A 23564-nucleotide genomic window follows, 5' to 3' on the forward strand; every position below is an offset into this window, starting at 1 on the left:
AACAACACTTTCATCTGCAAAGCCTTCAAAAAGCACCTGGTAGCCCAAGTAGGCCATGCATTGGTGTTCATGTCTTCTACAGCATATAGGGCTTTGAGTGATTTTCCCCTCCATTGAGCTGTTAACTTGACAGCTGGATCAATGATTGAATCATTGAGTCGGTGAGTTGCACTCAAGAACCGGATAAATCTGATTCATGAATGAAAAACGGCCCGCCGTCCAAAATCACATACTGTGACAAGATGTACTGTATTAAATAAAGTGCCTACTTTCTAACAGTTTAAACATGTAAGTATGCATGGGTGCAGTATGGGTACACCAATGCATACTTACATACTGTACTACATCCAACATGATTTTATTCATGTGTTTGTTTATCTATAATGCGATAACAATGGTAATAAAATAATTTACTCATGTAAGGTTAACCAAGGACAATTTTACCACGAGGAATTAACTTATACTAGCCTATATCACTTGCACTTGAAAAAAGCCATCCTGCTAACAGTTTTCCAGCATTTTACGATCTTATGGTGCTTTTCCATTGCATAGTACCCCATGGTTTGAGTCGAGTCAGCTTACTTTTGGAAGCTTTTCCACTGGGTGCAGTCTGAGTACCCAATACTTTTTTTAGTACCACCTGACCTGATGCCAAAACATGACGCGAAAACACTGTAGATCACTGATTGGTCTGAGAGAATCATCACTACCAGCGTCATCGCTATAATGTAAAAGATTAGCTTTACCTTCGTGCTAGCTTGCGCTGTCTCGAGTAAACCTGTTGTCATCTGTGCTTTGCTGTAAGTTCCAAAACTCCCTTTTAGAGATGTAAAACATCCACAGGTTGTGAATCAGGAACATCATAACAGTTTTTTTCCGGACTTGCAGTTTGTGGAGGCACATTTGCGATGCGCACGTTTGCAAGCTTAAATGCTAAATAAATTAAGCTCAGCAGAGCGTGTCAACTAAGAGTTGATCGATATAGTTTACTCCAGTGGTAAATATACCAAAATACATCAATAATTCTCTAAATATGCAAACTTTAGATGTAATGTGCATTGTTTTAAAATGCAAACAGGAGTCACACAACAGCTTGCATGACTGAATGTGTTTATGTCTTTAACACATATGAAAGATTTTGATTATTGATGCATAAAAGCTAAGAAAACACACTGGACTGATATTGAATCTGGAGATTTGGACTGTAGTGTTTGTAATAAATCCTTGCATTATTAGTCAAGACTAAAAAGGAATTTAAAACATGACATTATAGGGCCAGATTTACTAAATGGGGCAATTCCAAAAATGCGCCGATTGGAGTGGTAATATCTGCGGTTATTTACTAAAAAAACGCAAAATAAATGACACAGGCGCAACAGCTGATTTCCATAATGACCAATAATGATTTAGAGCAGCGCAAAAAAGCAGAGCTGATGACTGATGAGTTTACTGTGTGATGCGCTTGAGTTCAGCACCACGGACATCATAACTCGAAGCCACTGGACACTGAAAAATGAAAGTTTACAATAAGTTTTGAAACGTCTGGTATTGTGTGACTTCTCCTAGTGACTCTTCTTTAATTTCCCTAGCAAATAAAAAATAACATGGCTTGGGATTGGCCAACAATATTTTTTAATAATATTTTTCTCACGCATTCATGTTAAAATCCTCTGCATGTTCTGTAATCTCTGTGATTCCCTTTTTTCTTGCAATATTTTCAGCCATTTCAAACACAAAGTAATTTTTTTTCAGTGTTAAATAATCACCCAAATGACAGTCCTAACCCACACGCAAACATTAGTAAATCACATTGCATGTATCATTTAAATTATCTCCTCCCACAAATGTTGTGTCTGAAAGGGAGACTCCTAGAAATGCATATGCAATAAGGTCAGTTGCAAAAATAACTAGACCACACCGTTTCAGCGCTAATGATCCACTGCGCGTCTTTAGTAAATAGCGACATTGTTATTTAACGCCAAAATGATGGTTTGCGTTAGCGCAAGCTGTTAGTCAATCTGGCCCATAATGTGTTCTTAAACTTTCTACTTCACCTTCATAGTGCTTTTTGTATTTTCTGCTTCAGACAGATAGCTTTAAACCATATCCATATAGCAAAACGCATGTCGAAGCTGCACAGACCGTCTAACAACTGGATTTAAAGTATCGTGAGACTAGCTGCTTGTTATGCTTTCGAATGGTTCTTCCAGCACAACCATGTCACTCGCCAATTGGTCTGTGCAGCACCGTATGAAGTTAAGAGCAAGGGGGACCCCTAGTGGTATGAGGCCCTACGCAGCTTGCGTACCCTGCGTATAGGGAGGAACAGCTCTGGTTTCAGACATACGTCTCATTTTGCTAACAGATTTTCGCACGCTATAAAGTATAGGAGTATGTGATTTTGGATGCCTGTTGGATCAGATCTCTGAATCTTTCCAGCTCTGTGTATAAAGGAAGATTTATATTTGAAGAGTTTGGTTCCAAAACGCGATACACGCCATTTAAAAAAAAATAGTTACCACCAAAATCAGTATTGTATCAGCTCAGTATTAAAAAGTACATTCAAAATCAGATATCCGACGGGTTATTCTGTCATCTTTTCTCCCTTTATCCCAAAATGCAATAAACGGCACTCCTCCTTTTTTGCAGAATGCAATAAATCCGCTCAACAAATCACAGCGCACCATTTACGCATTGTAAACAACAATGGCGGTGCTCTGAATGCACACAGAATCCTAGTTTTCCTCATCTACTTTGTACTTTTATATCTTGATTCAATAAATTTATAGCATTTTGGAAAAAAAACTTGTGAGGGATTTATTGCATTTTGCGGAAAAAATAATCAGTTTTTATAATAAATATTTGACAATCAAATTACGGATTTGAATGTTTAATGTTATTATAACCCTAAGATGCTATGTGAAAGTTTGTAACCGAAAATAGTGGTTTTCATCTTGTCACTTTCTTGGTATAGAAAACATGTTTTTACCCAGTCAAAATGGTTTTATTAATTTTGGAACCAAAATCTTCATTTGTACATGAGGAAATGACATGAGGCAGGAGTAAATATTGTCAGAATTTCTATTTTGGGGTGAACTATCCCTTTAAATAGTCTAAATAATTTTTCACAACAGAATGTTTCAGTTTTGCAAGTATTGTGTTTCACAAAGCAGTGTTTTTCCAGACACCTTTTCACTTTGGAATAAAGGATAAAGTATTTAGTCATCTTACTTTCTTAATTAAAAAACCAACCAGATTTTTCATAACAATGTTTTAATCAGTACATACTGAATAATGCAGTGTGTTATCATTTTCGAAACTTAAACATCTCCAAGGTAATAGATTATAAATAACCCAGCATTGTGGACCTAAAAAACAAAGACTGAGTTGATAATTTACCACAGGGCCCAGACATAACCTATCCATCCACATAAAATATACAGATCCCTAAAGCTAAAAAGCCAAAGAATGGGCATTGCAAACTACAGCATTTATGTGTTATAATTTAAAGAGACGGTGAGGTAAAAATAACACGTACAGAGCCCTGACATTAGGAAACTTGCCTGCAAGTTGTGGCGACTCGAGCCTCGCATCTCATACGCTGTTTTCACCCAGGCTGCAAAGTTCAATTTATCTTCCCCATGAGCTGTATACTGCAGAGCGCTTTTGCATGACCACTGCCAGCTGCTTTAATCCTGGCCTCGGTTACACTTACTCAGGCTAATTCAGCAGATCTAATTCAGAGATCATTTAAAGCTGCAGGGCCGAAGCCCCGAGAAAACTGGAGAGCCCAATCTCTCTGTTACACTGCGATTATAAAATCCTCCCCAACGTAACCAGACCAACAACAAACATTAGCCAGCGCGTGGCAGCTGCCGAGTGAAAAGACGGCACGCGGAGGGCTATCGCTCAAGTGCATCGTGACTTTACCAATCTGGCCTTTGTCTTGTTCAGGTGTATCATTTTAGCCCGACTTCAGTCAGTCAGCAGAACTGCAGTACAAACTGACAATGCCTTTACAAGCAGTAAAAAAATACACTACCCAAGCAGTATATAATGCAATCGCTATCAGCGCTAGCATATCAGATCTGTAAAGAGGAATCATTGGTCTTACCTCCCAGAACTTGCTGGAGAGCTGCACAAGAGAAGAAAGAAAAAAAGAGAAATGGAAAAAGGGAAAAGAGAGAAATAAATCAATCAACGACAGCACAGCTTGTTTTTTATTCAGACTATAACAGATGAGAAGAGCAGAATAAATGTCATTGCTGAAGATAGACTCACCTAACAATTATAAAAACATATAAAGGCTCTAACAACATAACTCGCTGAGGTTTAAGGTTACGGCTGCTATTTAAGTAAGTAAAGGTAGTTTGAATGTCAAATCTTACAGACTATTATGAATAAATTGGATGACAAACACTGTGCAAATAAACTAAATTCTGCTATTAAAAGATATACTACATTAAATACCAGTGAAAAGTATGTAGACCTACATGTAATCCCAAGAAGGTGTGAAGTCACATTTACTTTTTCTCACATCAATTATGGGACAAGGAAATATGACTATCATCACACAAAAAAATGTCTCAGAGAGTAAGAATTCTCAAAAGTGAATACATTTCCATTTGCCTACAGATTTCTTCATAAAAGTGGTTACAAAAGCATACATCACATTTTGCAGGCATGTGAAATAAAATACCACCACTTGAGCAATGCAGCAAGTGCTTAGAAATGTTTTGGCAAAAACACTGAAAAGCTCATAATTGCATCCCTGAGAAGTTTACTGTAAGCTCCCAGTCAGACTCTAACATGATAAAAGTTTATGCACCACTTGTTTGAGTCATAAATCAAGTCACACACTGAAATGTTTCTGTCATTACTTCAACTACAGAAGATTTTTTATAGGAGATGATGAGGCTCATGGGAGCTGGGCCGCATGGGGCTCTTCGAAGGTTTCAGTGCCGCTCTCTAGGATACAATGATTACAGCTAGAAATATTAGCATATGAATCTAAAGTGTATTACTGCCTTTAGTGGGATTTCTCAAACAACTACCAACTCTGTTTTGAAAGCTAGTCAGCTACCTTTCTGCCTTCTGTTTTGTTTCTTTAGCTCACTGTAAAAATGTATGAGTTCGATTTCTTTGGATCCCACACACTAATGTGTACTATACTGCATTGCAAGTCACTTTGGACAATAGCAACTGTCAAAAGCTAGACAAACATATTGGATATAGCAAGACTGTGCATTGCTATTAATATGAATAGGTAGGGTATATTTTGGGCTGGAGCCATCCGGGGCTGAGCCCCGGCACATACACTGCAAAAAATGATGTGTTAATTTCAGGGCTCAAAATTAACTTTTTTATTTGGTAGCACTGGTGCTCCCAACTTTAAAGAGTTAGGAGCACCAGCAAAAATTTAGGCGCATCCATCCAAAAATTAAAAGGCACCAAAACTACAATGTATATGTTAATAGATTTATTTTATTAAAAATAAAACGCCACCATACCCAGCATTTAAAATTTGGTCTTCTATTTATTTTATTTTTTGCTGTATAGATTCCAAAATTAATACCCAAATGCTGTTGAAATAGTATAGCAATAATAATTTAACAATTACAGGTAAAATGATTAAGATTACAATAGAAAATCTAGCAAACACGTAAAACACTGATTAACTGGGACATTACAAAAGTGACCCTAATATAGAAGGCTAATATATATATATATTGGTATTGATAACTGCATTACCAGGATGCTATTACTACTAAATAGGCAATGTTTTAAAAAATACTATAAAAACATACCATCATTGTCGTGTTCCACATCAACATGGACCACAAGGATGTTTGTCGGATGTCCATTCACCAGCACATGCGCACATACACTATCAAACACTCTTTGACAAACAGTGTCTCCATCAATAATGAACACATTTATCATGACACTACTTGTGTTTTTGGCACTTTCGCCATGTTTAAGTAAGGTCTGACGCTTAAAATGTTTTGATTCCGCCACCAACGCCGTTTTACAGGATTTACAGTAAACACAGTAAGTAACATCGAGCCATTCTCATAGCGGAGACACTTGTAATCTTTAAACCACTCTCTCCGAAAGGTTTAACGTCAAGTCTTATTGTCCGCTGGTGGAGTCGCATTTGAATCCGGATCGTCGTCATTAATTACAGTAGTAACATTGGCTGTAATCGGCTCGTTCTCGTCATGCTCGCGGTTCGTCTTTCACATTTTCGCGCTTCACGTACCAACGTAGCACGGCAACAAGGAATGACTGACGCTCATATTAGCCAATCTGCGGTCTTCATTAAAACGTAAGAACATAATGGTGAAATTTGATTGGTTATGTAACGTTGGAGAGAACACTGAACCTGGGACAGCAGCACGCAGCATCACAATCTAAATCAAGTCGCACCACACAACAAAATGGGCAGTCGCACAAATGCTCCCAAATATATTTTAAGGTCGCACAGATTAAATTTCGGTCGCATATGCGACCAAAATAGTCGCAATTTCGAGCCCTGAATTTTTTACACATTGTGTGTCATGCCATTTAACGTGTTATTTGTTAAAATGAATGAAAGGGACAACACAAGTTGTGTTAAAAATGGGAGTGATGGGAGTAACGCGTTACAAAATAATTCAGTTACTGTAATTCCACTACTTTTAGCGGTAATGAGCATGTAACAAAGTATTTTTTTTTAAATCAAGTAACGCAGTTACAATTACTGAAATTCAAATGAGTTTGTTACTCACGTTACTCTATTTTGTGAAAAATGAACATTTGCAAACAAGACATTTCTGATCTAATGTCACAGGACCGTCGTGGGCGGCACAAAGAAGATGTGATAGTTTAGGGACAACTCATTTAAACTTCAGTAATTGTAACTGCGTTACTTGATTTAAAAAAAACTACTTTGTTACATGCTCATTACCGCTAAAAGTAGTGGAATTACAATATTGAAATTACTTTGTAAGGCATTACTCCCATCATTATTTTTAACTGTTGTCCCTTTCATTTATTTTAACATGAAATAACACGTTAAATGGCATGACACACACAATGTGTAAAAAATTAACACATCATTTTTTACAGTGTAGGCTAAAGGTCTCTGCTCCACACAACTGTGCCCGCTAGTGTGACCGGAAGTGCTGGTTACCCCTCAACAAACAACGTCTATAAGAGACAGGCTTTTAATTTAATTGTTCCAGTATGACAGCAGGAGGTTACCACATTATTTATAATTTGAATGTGTTTAACGATTGCCACTTCGCTACTGTCATCATCACTTCAAACCTGACAACGGACCTTGTTGTGTTGTCATAGTGATGAGTAACGGAATGACTGCGTCTGTCACGTGACATCTACCGGTAAGCAAAACTTTAGCGTGTGCTATCTGCACCATAGAGGTTACTGGCTTAAACAGACGATCTGACGGGTTTTAGAAGATTAAATACAACCCGAAACTAAAAAACAGACCAGGCCTTAATTTGAGACAGGCGTTTATTTACCCAAACCTGTCGTCACACCAGGCGTCTAAAAGAAACAGGCGTCTATTTGGGACTCAGCTTTTATTTGAAGTTTTACGATACTACAGTGTTTAAATTTGGGTTAAATAGTGGATGAGGAATACAGAGACTGATGTTGCCCGTCTGCATTTCACGTAACTTTAAGCCGCCTACCTACAACAAGCAACTTGACCTAAAACACACCTGACATGCCAACTTGAATTGCTACGTGTTTCCATGACACGGCTTTCCTTCCAATGTCTCCGCAGGAGCTTAAACTTCTCTTTTAAGCTCTGGAAATTCAGAGTATAATTATTTTGTTTCCCGCATGGTTTTTTCCCGAAATGTGAATGGCACCCGTATGGTGATGGCACAGTGGATAAGACACTTGCCTTTGGTGTGAGAGACCCAGGTTCGAATCCACTGTGATACACCATTGTGTCCCTGAGCAAGACACTTAATCCCTAGTTGCTCCAGAGGCGTGCAACCTCTGACATATAGCAATTGTAAGTCGCTTTGGATAAAAGCGTCAGCTAAATGAATACACGTTAAAGCAACACCAAAGAGTTTTTTTTACCTTAAAATAACGTTTCCAAAAAAGTTTCAGTGGTTCATCCACTCAAAACCGGGTGAATGGCACTTTCACATTCGCTTTGCAGCCCTGTAACGGCCAAAACCGCACTAAAGAAGTTTCCAACCGTCAGGTCGTGGTCCTGTAGTTCGAGTGAAAACTACAAAACTTGCTTTACGGCAGACCTACAATCCAATCAGAGCCAGCTATGCTGCAGTATTTACGACAGTGCTAATGAACAATTACGCTTCTAACCTGTAGTGGGAGCAAAGAGCAGGAACTCTTTAGTGTTGCTTTAATGTAAATGTATGTGGAAAACTAATTAATGTCTTTGTGTTTATTGTTTAAAATGGCCCAAAAATGTGCGTAACCTTTAGACGTGCTTACGTATTATGTAACCGTCGCGCTGGTGCATAACATGGCTGGTACAAGACGAGAAATTGTGGTTAAAAGTGCATATTTTTATTTTTCTTGCCAAAATGACAACCGTTTTGCTAAATAAGACCCTTATGCCTCTTTTGGAGACCTTTGAAGCTGCGTTGAAACTGCAAATTTAAATGGCATTTAAACTATAAACTGTTGAGGTCCAATAAAGCCTATGCAATTGAGAAAAATCCTGTAATGTTTTTTGCAAAAAAACGATCGACTGAAAAAAGAAATACATCTTCATTTTTCATGAGATGGGGGTGAGTAAATTATCAGGATTTTTATTAAGAAAGTGAAGTATTCCCTTAAGGGACTCACTGTTTGACTCTATGTGTAGTTACATTATGACTAAAAAACCTTATGGGAATCAAGTTATTATTACTGAATATACAGTACAGTAAATGTAGCAGTTTACTAAAATCTCTGAATTAAAAATAATTCACAATTATTAATTCACAAACATTTTTACAATTATTCCTCATCCACCATCTTGGATTTATTTTTTCATGGCGCTTAGCATAATGCATTATTGCATTGCATTATTAATGAAGGATGTGATGTCGGCCTCGCCAAAGTGAGGAAGCAGTATAATTAGGTTGCCGATCACAGGCTGAACATCTATGACGTTTAAAAAAATGCTACCACCATAATTAACTCACCTGGTTTTGGAAAAGATCACGGACAAAAAGCAATTTGCAATCAGACATGAGCCTGAGGCAAAGGACCCACAACCAGAATGGCCAGTACAGCCATGGTCATTCATATTTTGACATGCATTACATAAAGGAGGAAGAAAACATTAGTTTTGCTTTATATTTTATGATTTTTTGCTTTGCTTTGACATAGTTTAACCAATCAGTATACACAGTTATTGTTTGTGCTATAGAAGCAGTTGTGGCCTAATAGTTAGAGATTCGATTCTCACAGCTGGCAGACTGTGAAAGCGATAATGGTGCCCTTGAGCAAGGCACATTATCCCACCGTTCTGTGTGTGTTTGTTCACGACTCACGTACCATACTTGACAATCACGTCACTTTCACTTCTGTGACACAAGCAGGAGCTACTTTACAATCAGCCATTATGTCTAACATCTGGGGCGTGGTTCACAAATCCCAACCTCTCACAGCACAATAACTCATACTAGACATTTGCTATAGATTCTGCGATTTGTTTATTTATTTATAATAGAAATGCATTCCTCAAACTTGTGTTGCTGTTCAAATAAAGCAAATAAATCCATAACTGTCATTCATTTCTACAAACTGAATAAGAATAGCTATAGCAAGCCTGCTGTGAATGTAACTTAGCAAGAAAAAGAGATGTCAAGGTAACTAACTACAGGTAAAATAAATGTACAGTGTTATTTAAGTCAGATGGGATTGCAATTGACGGCACAGTCCACCCCTTACCCCTCCCTTTTGAAACGCATAGAGAAGTTACGGCAGCTGCCACAGGACAAACATGCCATCGTCTGAGACAACGTACCATGCCTGCCTAGCTCGACGGCAGTGACAGTTCACCCATCACTCAAGTGGCCACGCCCTTAATTATGCAGGGCTTTAAGGCTTAATATAATTTAAACAGATGAGTTAAAAAAAAATCCCCCCCCCTCACAGTTGTCATGACGGGAAAAATTAACTGTATATAACACAAACACTTTTTGTACCAAGCTGTATTTATTTCTGCTATAAAGTTGGGCATTTTAACATATGTCTATGGGGATTGACTTACTTTTGGAGCCAGTCTCTAGCAGCCAGTCGATGAATTGCAGTGCAATGATATTACGCAGCGCCTGAAAATAGTACCCTTGGTAACCTTCAATAGCAAGGGAATATTTTAGGGCAGTGCGTAATATCATTGCTCGTCCTGCAGCCATGATATGGCAGGAAAGTCCTTGATTTTTATGCCAGAATAAGAGTATAGTTCCTAACCATATCTGCCTAGAAAATCGCAACTTTTACTTTTCCGTACACAATGTAACTACAAAAGAGTCAAGTTTTAATTAAGAAAAATATCAAAACTCTTTGGTTATTTTTAGCACGATGCTAATGGTCTAATCAGATTCAGTGGACTATGCTAAGCTATGCTAAAAGTGGTACCGCCAGACCCAGAGATTGGCTGAATGGATTCCAAAACAGCAAAAATCAAATGTTTAACTCTAGGGGAGCTGGAAAATGAGCCTATTTTCAAAAAAAGTGGAGTATCCCTTAAGTCACTTCCATTTTGGCTTCACAATAGGGATGGGAAGGTTGAATTTCCATGTAAGGGGACCCCTCGATGTAAAGGTAATAAAAACAATTATTTTGTAGGGTCTTCATACACCAATAATAATATATTTATGTTTATTGTATTGCATTTTTGTTGAGAGATCCTTCTAGAAGTTACAAAGAATAAAGCGATTGAACTTCTGACTGGAAATGTAATAGCACTATTTAATCTCACTGTACAAAAATTTGAAAATTCAACTACAGTATGCCTCAGTATGCTGCAGGCTACATTGTGCTCATAATAAAACCAGAGCATGTTTTTCAAAAGGCCAAAAGGACAGATGTGAACTTAATGGTGTGCTCGAGACAACAGGACAGGCTCTGGCGAGCACCGGTCAGGGCAAGGCACAAGAAAAAGTCTTTAGTGTGAAATAATAGGAGTCAAAGACTTGCGAGATGGAGTTTGTGTGGAGCTGGATGGTCTGGTTGTAAAGGGTGAGTCAGATCACCATTGCAATTGTGATAATGAGTAGAGATAGCTCTGAGCAGGGCTGTTTGCAGCTCTTAAAGGTGAAGGGCAACAATGCTCGCTCTGCAGCACTAATGAGAACGCATGTCTGCATCCACGTGGCTCTTACCTATTGAAAACGCAGACCGGATAGCCTAACCTTATGCCCAATTAAAGAGGAATCTTTATGGATGCAATTTGCCATTTTACGATTGTGATGCGATCGTCATTATGCCGTCATGAAGACGTCAGCGCATATATGAGAGCACCAAGGCAAGGAAGCTCTGATCTGTTATTTATGGCCTTTAATATGTATGTGGCCATTCGATGGCAACAAAATAAACCCAATCTGAACAATTCCAGGTTAAGGATATGGCTGTAGTACATAACCTACTTTCAATTAACAATGAACAAAAAATCTGTGCGCTCAAAAAAAAGGAAAGCTCAAACTTTGGAGCCTCCAGTTAAAAGGGAAAGCCTCAGAGCTTGTGCCAAAACAAGAGTTAATATCAGCAGGGCTTTTCAACATCTGAAGGGATTCAAGCTATATTTTTCGGATACGACTTTTAGGAACGCACTTTTAACTGTCATGTCGATGTATAATGAAAGATCCTCTCTGATTCGGAGATTATAGACATCTGATTCACCCACAAAGTGTAGCAGGGTCAAGCTAAATTTACTGTAATGTTACAGTTGAAACAGAGATATGGCGATAGAGAGGCCAAACCTACGAATTGAAGCTTTAACCGACTGCTTTTCAAGAAGAGGTAAATTAGAACGTTTCACAGGTAGGGATAAGTGATAAGCGACGTTAATGCCCGTCTATAAGGACATTAAGTGTGAGATGACAATATTTGCAAAGGGAAGCTCAAAGCACAACAAAAGCCAGGACAAAAGGCGACATAAAACCCACGGTGCAAATGCTGCTTGATTGCCTGAAGCGAGACAGTAAATCTCTTAATCACACTGTGTTTGTGGGAGCTGCTTGCTTGGCTTTGGATATCAGGCCATGCAAAACTGTCAGCCGCCTATAAATCACAAGGGCCGCTTTAACCTTTACAAGTGCTCTCCTTAGCTCCCTCAAATTGGTCACGGCAACAAAGTCCTGGAGAATTGTAATGAATCCAGCATGACATGGTGACAGCATCTGGAGCTTCTCAGACATGCCACAGCTAAATCAGCACGCTAGGCTAATGCCACACGGGTTATTAGCATGATCTCAACCTGTCGGTTTGAAATGTCGGAGTGGCATGTAATCTGTCTCTATTTAGTGGAGGGATGCTAATCCCATTCTTGATCTGAATTGGGTCCTCCAGTGTGAACTCAATTTCTAAATACGATAAAATATTGCCCCTTAGTTTTAGTCTTATTAAGAGACTCTTTTTATTAAGCTTAGTTTAATATATATAATAGGTTGCTGTTGGGGTAATTATAGAAAATCTATAATATACAAAGTAATAAAAATTAATACATTTCTCACCTGTATCATTCTCTAGCCAGCATCCCATTACCAACTCATTTTATGTTATTGTTAAAAGCCTGTTTGGTCATCTATCTTAACACTAACTGTGAAATTTGTTGCAAATTAAGCACTGAAAATGATTCCAGGGTTTCCAGTAGAGTCTCTGAATCTTTCGCTACCTTTTAAAAACATCTCAGTATACTCTGATCATACAAAGAGACAAAAATGACAACAAAAACATTAAAAAGTAGGGGAGAGCAGGGTCGAAAGTACCTTTTTTTATGTTTAATGTTTCAGACAGAGATATATTTTTGCTGTGGTCAGTAACTCACAAGTGTGGTCTATCAATGCAGGTGGAATTTTGAAAACAATGTAAAACGACTTATGTATAATTTTACTTTAAACATGAGTACTGAATTGTTACTTTTAACCCTGACAGCAAGGACAAAAGTAACACACAGGTGGGTCAAAAGTAACGCAACAAAACAATATGTAACTGCAAACTTTTTTTGTCTTTTATCTTTGTAAAAAAAGAATCCAATTACATTTTTATTTTAAATTTCAGTTTTATCAAATGTTTCAAATGCAACCAACAGTACAAACTTAAATTGTTGAGAATAAAAAATTTTAACACTATGAAAATGAAATTAAATCAAATTAGAATAATATAAATTTTCAACATATACAGCAGTATTAGCAGCGGGATGAAATTAACAAGTGTTACTTTCGTCCCGACAGGATCTCCTCAAATTTAAACCCGATTTACTTTTATTTTGAAAAACTCTGAGATGTCAAACTTTAGGATGTGTTAGAGCACAATAACCTGTAGATTGTTTAGTATTGTAACACATGAAACCAGAAACACAACGCGTTATAAGAAAAAAATAACCGCTTTAGGAATTTACTTATTGTTGAATACACCTTTGTGGATCTACATGCGGAAAACGGTGAGAAAATAACGCGATATATTTCAGCTCTGTCAAGGGTTTGTGTGCTTAAGATGCTGTCATAGCTTGGGATGCAAATGTTATTCGGATTCAGAGAAAATCGCTTTGTTAAATTCGTCCCACGTTACTTTTGACCCGGTTCTCCCCTATGGCATAGTAAAAAAAACTAGTCCAGTTTTAACTGTGACCATTTCACAAACTAAAAAAGGCTAAAATTTGTATCCAGGCAATAAGTTTAGAAAAACAATAATCTTAATTTTAAAGACTCATTAAGACTTTTGCAAAGTATATATTTTTTCAATTTCTGGTGACTTAGGGTGTGTTCACACATGCTGGTGCGCACAGATGTGTGGCTTTGGAGCGCAACAAACTAAATTGTATAATTTTTCAGTTAGTGGGGTTTGTGTTCACACATGTTGTTTTTACCGTACTCAAAACGCCACACCGTAAACCATGTGACAAATGTCTCTGACCGCTCTACCCCCATGACCACCCTCCCACGTTTCCATGACATTCGCATTTATAAAAAAAAATCAGCTCATACCTACAGGAGACAGTGAATCTCTGCAATGGACCACCTTGTTTGTTGTTCACCCACAATATAACTAGTAATAAACCGATTTATATCGGCCAGCCAACATATCGGGCCGATATTTGTGAGTTTTATGTAAATCGGCATCGGCCGACACGTGGCTGCCATGTTCGCCAATTTTTTCCGGCATTATTTACAGACAGAGTGCTGGAAGCCGCAAACAATTTCAGGTCATGTGACTAAAAACAACCAACCTTTCCATGACAACACTGAAAAATGGTTCCATAGCACCCTCACCCTGTTTTTACTATTTGTTCAATATATTTTTTTTAAGTTCAATAAATGTTACTTTTTTTTAATTGAGACTTGTAAAGTTTGGCGTCATCATTGTGTCATTTTTATGATGTAAATTGAGTGAGCAAAAGCAGTATCGGCTTCAAATATCGGCTCAAGAAAATCGGCAGCCTGTATCGGTCATCGGCTAAGGCTGATGAAACAAAAATCCATATCGGTCGATCCCTAAATATAACACCTGGTTCACATCACGACGGAAGCCCAGTGGCTCAAACATGTGGAGAACTTCCTGTATTTGGTTCGGCCCAAAGTCCAGCAAGGTTCACACCACAGATGGGTCGCACCAGAGTTCGGCAACACCACCTGTTTAGAGTGGTCTTGGAGCGGTCGTTTAGGGCGCACTCACACTATCCAAACCAAACCGCACTCGGGCACGTTTGACCCCCAAAGCCTGGTTTGTTTGACTAGTGTGATCGCTCTGTTACGTGCACGGGCGCGGATTGGTTAATCGCGCCGCGGCCGGGTTGCAGAGGTGGGCCGGAGCGCGGTTCACTTGGGCTCAGGCGCGGAAGGCTGTGGTGTGAGCGCAATCGCGCCTGAGTGCGATTCAAAAGGTGAAGACGTCAGTTGCGCACCTACTCACCTTCATCTGCCTCCGTAAAAACCTTTTGATGCGCGCAGCGGGGTTACGTGAATGTCCAAGCTGCACACGTGACTGATCAACTAAGCAATATGATGACATGTGAGAGAGCTGTCTGTAATCGCGCACCAAACGACTCCGAATAAAAAACACAGACTTATCATTACGGTGGGTTCCAGTGTTAAGAGAGAGCTTCCTGCTTTTTTCAAAACAAACGCATCTTAATGACGAAAGCGCGCCCGGACTCGGATTGATAAAAAGTGTGAGTGCGTGCACCTTGGGGAGTAGGGAGGGGTGACAATCGCGCTGGGGCATGGTTTGGTTTGGTTTGGATAATGTGCGGCTGTTGTGTTCACACTAACCCAAACGAACCGTACTCGAACTGAAAGCTCATTTGGGCTGACCTAAATAGTGCTAGTGTGAAAGCACCCTTAATGAATATCCTTCAAGTCAGAAACACATACAGTAAATGTTTTGTCAATTATGTTAATGACAATTTCTTTAAATGAAAATGTCATTCATTAAATTCATTCATTAAACATGTTAAAGGTGGAGAAGCAGTACACATTTTGCAATGAGAATAATTAGTGAGAAACGCAGTAGCACGCGTCATTCTCCTCACCTGTGCCGCAGCAGTTTGACTTTGTCGTCAACTATTAGAATTTCAAAAATGCAAAGCCACAGGCGAGGCAGCAAATGCACTTGAGTGCACAGGGACAGGATTTGAGGCGTCTTTCCGAGGTCTAAAAGCAAATCTGACAAGCTCCAACAAGCTCCTTTTATTAAACAAAGGAAGCAAATGCAAGCAATATATATAACACAAAGATCCTTTTCCACTGAGAGGGAGAGCTGGCATTCATTGTGACCTTGAAAGGTGGTATGTTGGCTGATCTTGTGAGCCTGTGATAAACAATGTTCATGGAAAAGAGGGAAATGAAATGAGGGTAAATCATTGGGGAAACAGAGGTGGAAAAATTAGTTTAATATAGTATGATTTGCCATCATCCTATGCTGTTTATTTTTAAACTAAATATGAATGTAAATATCTATATATGCAAGAAACTATTAAACTTCATTGTAATAAAGTGCTGTTCCAGACCAGTAGCAGAAAAGTTACTAAAAATTTAGCTGTAATTTATAAAACTACATTGAACTTTTAGATCTTTTTTAGATCATAGAACTTTTTAGAGTAAGGGTGGAAAATTTTGTTTATTTGCACACAATGTTGCATTGTTTCTGCACCCAAAAATTCACAATAGCAATAAAGCCTTTAAAATAATGAAAATATATGCATTGTTCAAATTTTACATATATGCATGGCAGACACACTTATAAAAAGTACGTGCACACTTTTCTGATGACGAAAATTGTGTCACTGTGCCACGCAGGCAACAATGACAAAGAATGACATTGACTTAATTTACATAGACACATGGTGTTGCGCTATTTCGGGGCATTTAGCGTCCATTTAACCTGTAATGCAGGTAATTAGCTGCTTTTTGCATTAAAACCCAATGCGCAAAAATGGCTTGGCTGTTTAATGAATTTACCCTTGAGTGTGTTGCATTGCAAATGGCCCCCGTGCAAAACTAGACAAGGCAGCTAAAAAGGCTTCATGTCCTGTTTTAATTATTTGTTGAATTGCTGCCTAGCGTGCAAGCCATTATTTAGCTTCTTGTGTTCTCTGCCAAGCGCGACAAACTACAGCGCTGATTACCTCACAAACGGTTGCTGGCAGAAACCCGCGTGCCCAGAGACGGGTGAACGATAGCTAACCTCGCACGCCTGCGTTCCGGCCCCTAAAGAAATACAAAACGGTGCGGCGGCAGCAGATGCCTGATGGAAAAGAAAGCACAGCCACGATTGTGTCCTTGGCACACGCGGCTCAGCGTTGAGGGCACCCCAGACTAATTTGTGTTGATAAATAAGACTGCCTCCCAAGTCTACATTATTTAAACACTGGGAGTGAATGGCCGCCTTCGTATAGTGTAGTCTAGTTTTTTGTACACTTGAAAGAAAAACTGCTGTGAATTGAGTTTCTCCAGCTGAGCAAAAGGACCACAGATAGGACGGAATCCAACAGTTTGAGAGATGTTTTGATTCTGAGCTTTGCTCTTTCTTTTGTTAACACCATCAGACTACATGGGTAAGAACACGTAATACTATTGTAAAGATTTTTCAATAACACTCCACAATTAGGTTATATTTGTTAACATTGTTTATGCATTAGCTAACATGAACTAACAATAAACAATACATTTATGTATTTTTAATCTTACTTAAAGTGCAAGACAGATCCAATATCAAAATGACCTGTATTGCGGTGTCATGTAGCTGTCCATTAATGTAAATGATGTGCAAAGTGGTTAAACCAAAAAGTGCACAATTAATAAAAGTTATTGGCATCTAAAGTAGGAAGTCGACTCTGAATCGCTGAAACAAGTCAAAATATTTTCGAATCTACCGACTGTTGTCTGCTTACGTATGACGCCAACACTTTGTATCTCTTCCGCAAATTATTGTGTTACCATAATTTAGAGAATACGCTCGAGCTGTAATGGCAAGTTTGTGTTGTTTTCACTACCAAAGATGAAGATCAGTCGATAAAATTACTTTTTCAAGGCGGGATTTACTAAAAGTTTGGCAACGAAAGATGGTTCAGTAACCACTTTATTTGGAACAACATGCGTCTCCTAACCACAACCTGTAATATGATTATTACGTTATGTGTTTATTTTTTATTAAATATATTTAGTATATTTACAGGACATTCACAAATTAGGAAATATGAAGAAAAGTAGCGGATCCACCACTGCAGTTAATATACTGTATGAGTGTCTGACTATGCATTCCAACCCCAGGACACAATGCAACGCTCTTCACATCTATTTACCAGCGTGTATAACTTGTATATGTTCCTCAGATATAAAGGGCTGATGAAACGTGCACACTGGAGCATCTGAGCCATCAGTCACTAAACATGTGAATTTTTTGTTTAAGTGAACATAAACAGCTTGATGTTAATTTATACATTGAGGACTGTGCAGTGTTTTATTTGTATTTATTGATAAAGTTAAATCATAGATTGTTGACAGTATAATATACTGATATATTTACATTTAATACACATGCCTGAAGTAAAACAAGATCTAGTCTTAAGATTAAAAGAAAAAACTAAACATTTGGTTGCTTGTCAGTAGCATTGTTGTAGTGACAGCCAAAATACATCGGCCTATATGTAATTTGAAATAAAACTTTCAAACAATTGTTGTTAAATTATATGCATGTAATGTGTTCAGTTGATAAGATATGCTTTTTGATTACTGAAATTTATTTTAACCATTAAAACCAGAATTCAGAAAAATTTAAATGTAAAACACAGAATTTGAGAATAAAGAAAATGGATTTCATAGTGCCCTACATACTGTATGTAGAGTTCAGGTGATAAAAGTAATATTTCTCAGGCTCTTATGTTTAAGTTCAGTAATTTCACTTTAATGGTAATGAAAAGCTTATTAGTCAGTAATTGAAAGTGAAAGTGACGTATTTGCCATTGTATTGTATTCCACACTTGGAATGTGACCTCTGCATTTAACCCATCCAGTAAATAGTGAACACACGCACTGCAAGTCATGAACACACACACCTGGAGCAGTGGGCTGCAATCACTGCAGCACATGGGGAGCAAACAGGGTTAAGGTGCCTTGCTCAAGGGCGCCACAGTTGCAACCCAACAGTCATGAGCCTCAAATGGGCAACTCTTAGGTTACAAGCCTGACACTCTAACCACTAGGCTACAACTGCCCCATTGAAATGACTTATTTTTACAAATATGACCTGGACCACAAAACCAGTCATAAGTAGCACAGGTATATTTGTACCAATAGCCAACAACAATACATTGTATGGGCCAAAATTTTATTTATTTTTAAAAAACTCATTATGATATTAAGTAAAGATCATGTTCCAAGAAGATATTTAGAAAATTTCCTACGTGAACTGCTAATTTTTCATTATTCGGCTCATTATGCAAGTCTTTTGTTTCCTCAGCTGTCAATCACAGATTATTCAGGAGCTTTCACACCTCTTCGCATACAGCCTTTCACAGGAAAAAGTGACTTTGTAAATCAATACATTGTTTTATGTGAATAAGTAGGCAGAATGATTTTCACATCATTTTGAAGATACAACTCTAGACCAGTAATTCTCAAAGTGTGGTCCGCGGACCACTAGTGGTCCGCCAAACCCCCCCAGTGGTCCGCCAAAAGATGACCTAGGCAAGTGTTTATACAATCGTCACTTATTTAAGTTGATTTTTAATGCACTTGCGAAACTGTGATATCAGTTCTTGCCTTCCTGTTTTAATAGCGTAAAAATGGATCTGTTGGCTAAACAAAAGAGGAGTGAAAATAAAAGATAAAGCGTCAACTGAAAGCAGCTAAAATCCAGAGATCTATTAGTTTTGTAATGTACTAGTTTTTGTTTAATGTGTAAAATCCCTGTAATTTCAGTGATTTTGGACATTAAGGGGAAACATTTTTTTCAGTATTTTATTGTTACCATAGTTACAACCAGAGTCGTATAATAACAGAGTTACGAAACGCTTTGATCTCGCCGCCGTGCGGTCACGTGATTCATGTAACGTTCTGCAGTTCCAAACCAAGCAGGGCTGTCAATCTGTTTGCATAGGTTTTCAGCTATTTTAGATAAATATTAGCTTGTAATGTGAATTGATCACTATACTTACTATGTTTATAACGTTTTTTTTTACTAGGGAGTGATGTAAATATAGTAAAACAGTTAATAAAGATAAACAGTTAATTGTGGCCCAAAGATAACTGTGGTTATCTATACCAACTACAGCAACACAGTTTATCTTTTATTTTTGTAGCAAAATATGGCTATATAAATGGCTATCAATCTGCTAAAAACATAATTCCTACACTTTTACTATATTAAAATCACAAAAAAGATCGCCAACGCGGTTATTTGTAACAGTGAAGCATAACATAAACACACTAAATTAATATTTAATTGTATTTATAGTACACACATTAAATGTTAATATAATCATACATGATTTTCGAGGATATATCACTCGTATTACTTACCAAACACAATGTAACACATAGTAGCATTGTAAGCAGTGTGACTTTCTTATAAGGCATTTAGCTTGTCGCTGTACCCCCCTAGTGTTACTCGTAATATATAAAAAAGATAAGTATAAAGTAGATGGCCACCAGTAATAAAATATTAAACCATTAAATCTATATTATTCACACATTATACACAACTCATTAAAATATAAAAATTTTACTAGTTATTATTAACGAAAATCATTACCTACAGCAGAGTTCATAAAATATCACTGTTGACTATATTAATGAAATGTCCGAAAATGTAAAGAGAAACGGTAATTTCATCGATTTACCAGCAGGTGCCATTGAAATGAATGGGCTTCAGTGCTGCGTTTGGAACTATGCGTCACTACCGGTCACTACATGAAACGCTGTTACTTCCGCATTCCATTCTTACAACGGACGTCTATGTGAGTGTCGTAACTCTATTATTATACGACTCTGGTTACAACCATAGACTTCATATACCCACCACCAGTTTTAAACTAAGGGCTCTTTGGAATGACATTAAGTGGGCCTAGGCTGTTATAGTATGTTTAATTGCATTTTTTCCACATGTGCAGTTTTTTGTTCATATTAAGCTGCAACACATTTCACATTTACTTTTTCAAATGAAATAAAATTCATATAATAATTTCTGAACATAGCATTGCATTTGTTTAAAAAAAATATTTTTTGACTTGAAACAGTTGCATATTAAACTTAAACTTAGCTTATCCTTCCTATTTGGTTGTTTTTTGGGGGAGTGTTAGAGTGGGATTCTGTAAGGTGGTCCTCAGAAAAAAATTGGAAGATAAAGTGGTCCTTGGGCTGAAAAAGTTTGAGAAACACTGCTCTAGACTACTAGATCCTGTTTTGAAAAGTCTTGTGAAAACATGTTTAGTATGAGTTTTGTGGACTTATATCAGTGACTTAAAAAAACACGCATAAACATTTTTCTCTCAAAAATACAAATATGTGCATACATGTTGCTCATATAATGTTGTAGCCCAGTTTGTGCTAAACACAGTGTTAGGAGACTTTTGCCATTATTATGTTTTTAAGCAACTAAAAAAAGCACAAGTGTCAATGCAGGTCAAAACTTCTCCAGTGCCCTAAAAACCCCTTAGACCCCAGAGGGTTAAATATATCAAAAATGTACATAAGTAATTTGCTAAGGTCTTCATTTGGAGGCAAATCTTTCAATATTTTGATTTTTTGCACCCTCAAATTCCAGATTGTCAAGTCGTTGTCAAATAATAGTTTATTTTAAATACTGGCCTATGCCAATAAATCATACATTAATGGACAGCTTATTTATTCATCCCTCAGATAATAATCTTTATTTAAAAAAGTTAACACTTATGCGTCCAGGGTCACAAATTTTGACAAATGTCTAAAAGCACACGTTGGGCTTCTCATGCGAAGTTTCTACTCAACAGGTAAAGTTTGGCATGCTATTTGGAAAAATAAATAAAAAATCACTGCTAGTAAAAGTTGATGTAAGCTATGATTAGCGATGCTAGCCCTGGCACAAGTCACGAACCATGCAGACACGGTAAACATGCCGACAGCAACTTGTAAACAGAGCGAAGAGAAGAACTAGGCTCGTGCATGCTCTCTCTCGTGCACATGTTTAATAGGCGTTCCCTCTCTGGAGCAGGTAGAGTGTTGCGTATGTGCATTTTTTGTGAAGGGGCGGTGCTTTTAAAAAATTCAGGAAAATCTTCCGCTATACCTTCCGCTATAACAAAAATCTCCACTTCTAAAAAGTGTTCTGTCCCTCATCACTACACTTTCTGAATAAAAGTGAAAGATTTTACAAATTCAGTCAATATCCTAATATAGTCGGTAAACCTCCTGTAACTGGGTAAAACTACTGAACCCCTGAACCTCTTCTTCCGTACACTGAAAGGACTTTGTTTACTAGATTCTTTCAACAAACCATTAATTCTGAATGGCCTGAGGATGGGTTAAGCAGCTTTAAAATGACAGTACAGTATGTGATAAACATACAATATTTGCAGAAAGCATTTGGTCAATATTATTATCTCATCTTTGACAGAGTTGGCGTTTTGCGGCTGTTGCATCTAAACTCTTCATATATATAATGTTTGTGTTTTCTTTTTTTTAAATGTTTATATATATTTTTCTATTTGTTTCTATATCCTATATAATTTTAAGAGAAACCAAGCCAAAGTCGATATATAGCTAAATTCTATATTAATGTGTGAAGTTATGACAATGCTTGGCAACCATAAACAACCTAGAGTGAGTAGAGTGGCGCGCCGCAGCACAACTAAATTGCTTTCATTATAATCAAGGAAGCTGTCTGCACTGGAAGCATCTGAGACAGTTTGCAGAGAAAGATATTTGGTTTTTACTGTCAGATTTTTTAAAACCCCTAAAATTGTACTGCAATTTTGTGCATGAATCTCTACGACAGACATTTTCACTATCGCAAGGTAGGCCTATATACTGCCAAATAGGAGGAGAGAAAAAGACAAATAAAACACAAAATGACTTTAATATCTCAAATGATTCCCCTTGTCACTAATAAGATGGGGATCAAACAAAGCTTCTCCTATAGTTAACTCACAAATCTAACGAAAGATTTCATCAGTGTCTCATACTATGCACACATTGCCAACTTAGTGCAAGTCTGCAATCAAAAGTCAATGATTTGAATAATTTAACATTAACTCAGACAGTCTGGACTTGAATAAGAAATGTCTAAGCTACAGTATGGCATCCACGTACATTTTACAGCTCCTACTGTATGTTAATACAGTATTGTGTCTTTTAACCTATCCTATAGAATTTTTAAGACAAAGTCGATACTTAAAAAAACATTACTGAGAACTCCATTAGGTCTCTTGAAAGAACAACATCTAAGCAATAAAAATACCCCAAATAACACAAGTAAAAGCATTCCTTGTGTAAAACCATATCCACGTATTCAGTTAATGAGGAACACTTGGGCCTGTGTGTGTTTATGCTTATGTACCTTTTAAAATGGCTACGGTATTGATTTAAAGAGCTCCCAGCAGGCTTGACTTAATGCTGTATATACAGTGCCCAAACGGCAGCATCTGACCAGCACTGCAGTTTCCATGCACTTCTTGCATGCAAGGAGCAAATCTCATTAGCATGGCCGATGCGGATGCAAAAGAAAAGATACACGCACAGGAGAGAGACGCATCATTGATATATTGCTTTGGCCTAGATTTCCATTCTGTTGAGGGCAGCGTTAATTGATACTGACGGCCTCTTAGCTTTGAGGCTAAAAGGAAGCAAAAATTTCACCTGGGAGGCTTAACAAGGGCACGGCGATAG

At 37.7% G+C, this 23564-nt stretch overlaps 1 protein-coding gene across 9 annotated transcripts in view; it reads right to left on the reverse strand.

Annotated features, from left to right (window-relative positions):
* The window catches only part of nrxn2a (neurexin 2a), a 467328-nt gene that overhangs the window by 373948 nt on the left and 69816 nt on the right, over positions 1-23564 (reverse strand). For all 9 annotated transcript variants that reach the window (XM_065287129.2, XM_065287128.1, XM_065287126.2 and 6 more), the window contains exon 3: positions 4115-4135. In XM_065287129.2, the coding sequence (XP_065143201.1) occupies positions 4115-4135 (21 nt within the window). The remainder of the gene's footprint in view (positions 1-4114; positions 4136-23564) is intronic.

Source organism: Paramisgurnus dabryanus, chromosome 18 (genome assembly GCF_030506205.2).
Source record: "Paramisgurnus dabryanus chromosome 18, PD_genome_1.1, whole genome shotgun sequence".
In the NCBI taxonomy this organism is placed as follows: domain Eukaryota; kingdom Metazoa; phylum Chordata; class Actinopteri; order Cypriniformes; family Cobitidae; genus Paramisgurnus; species Paramisgurnus dabryanus.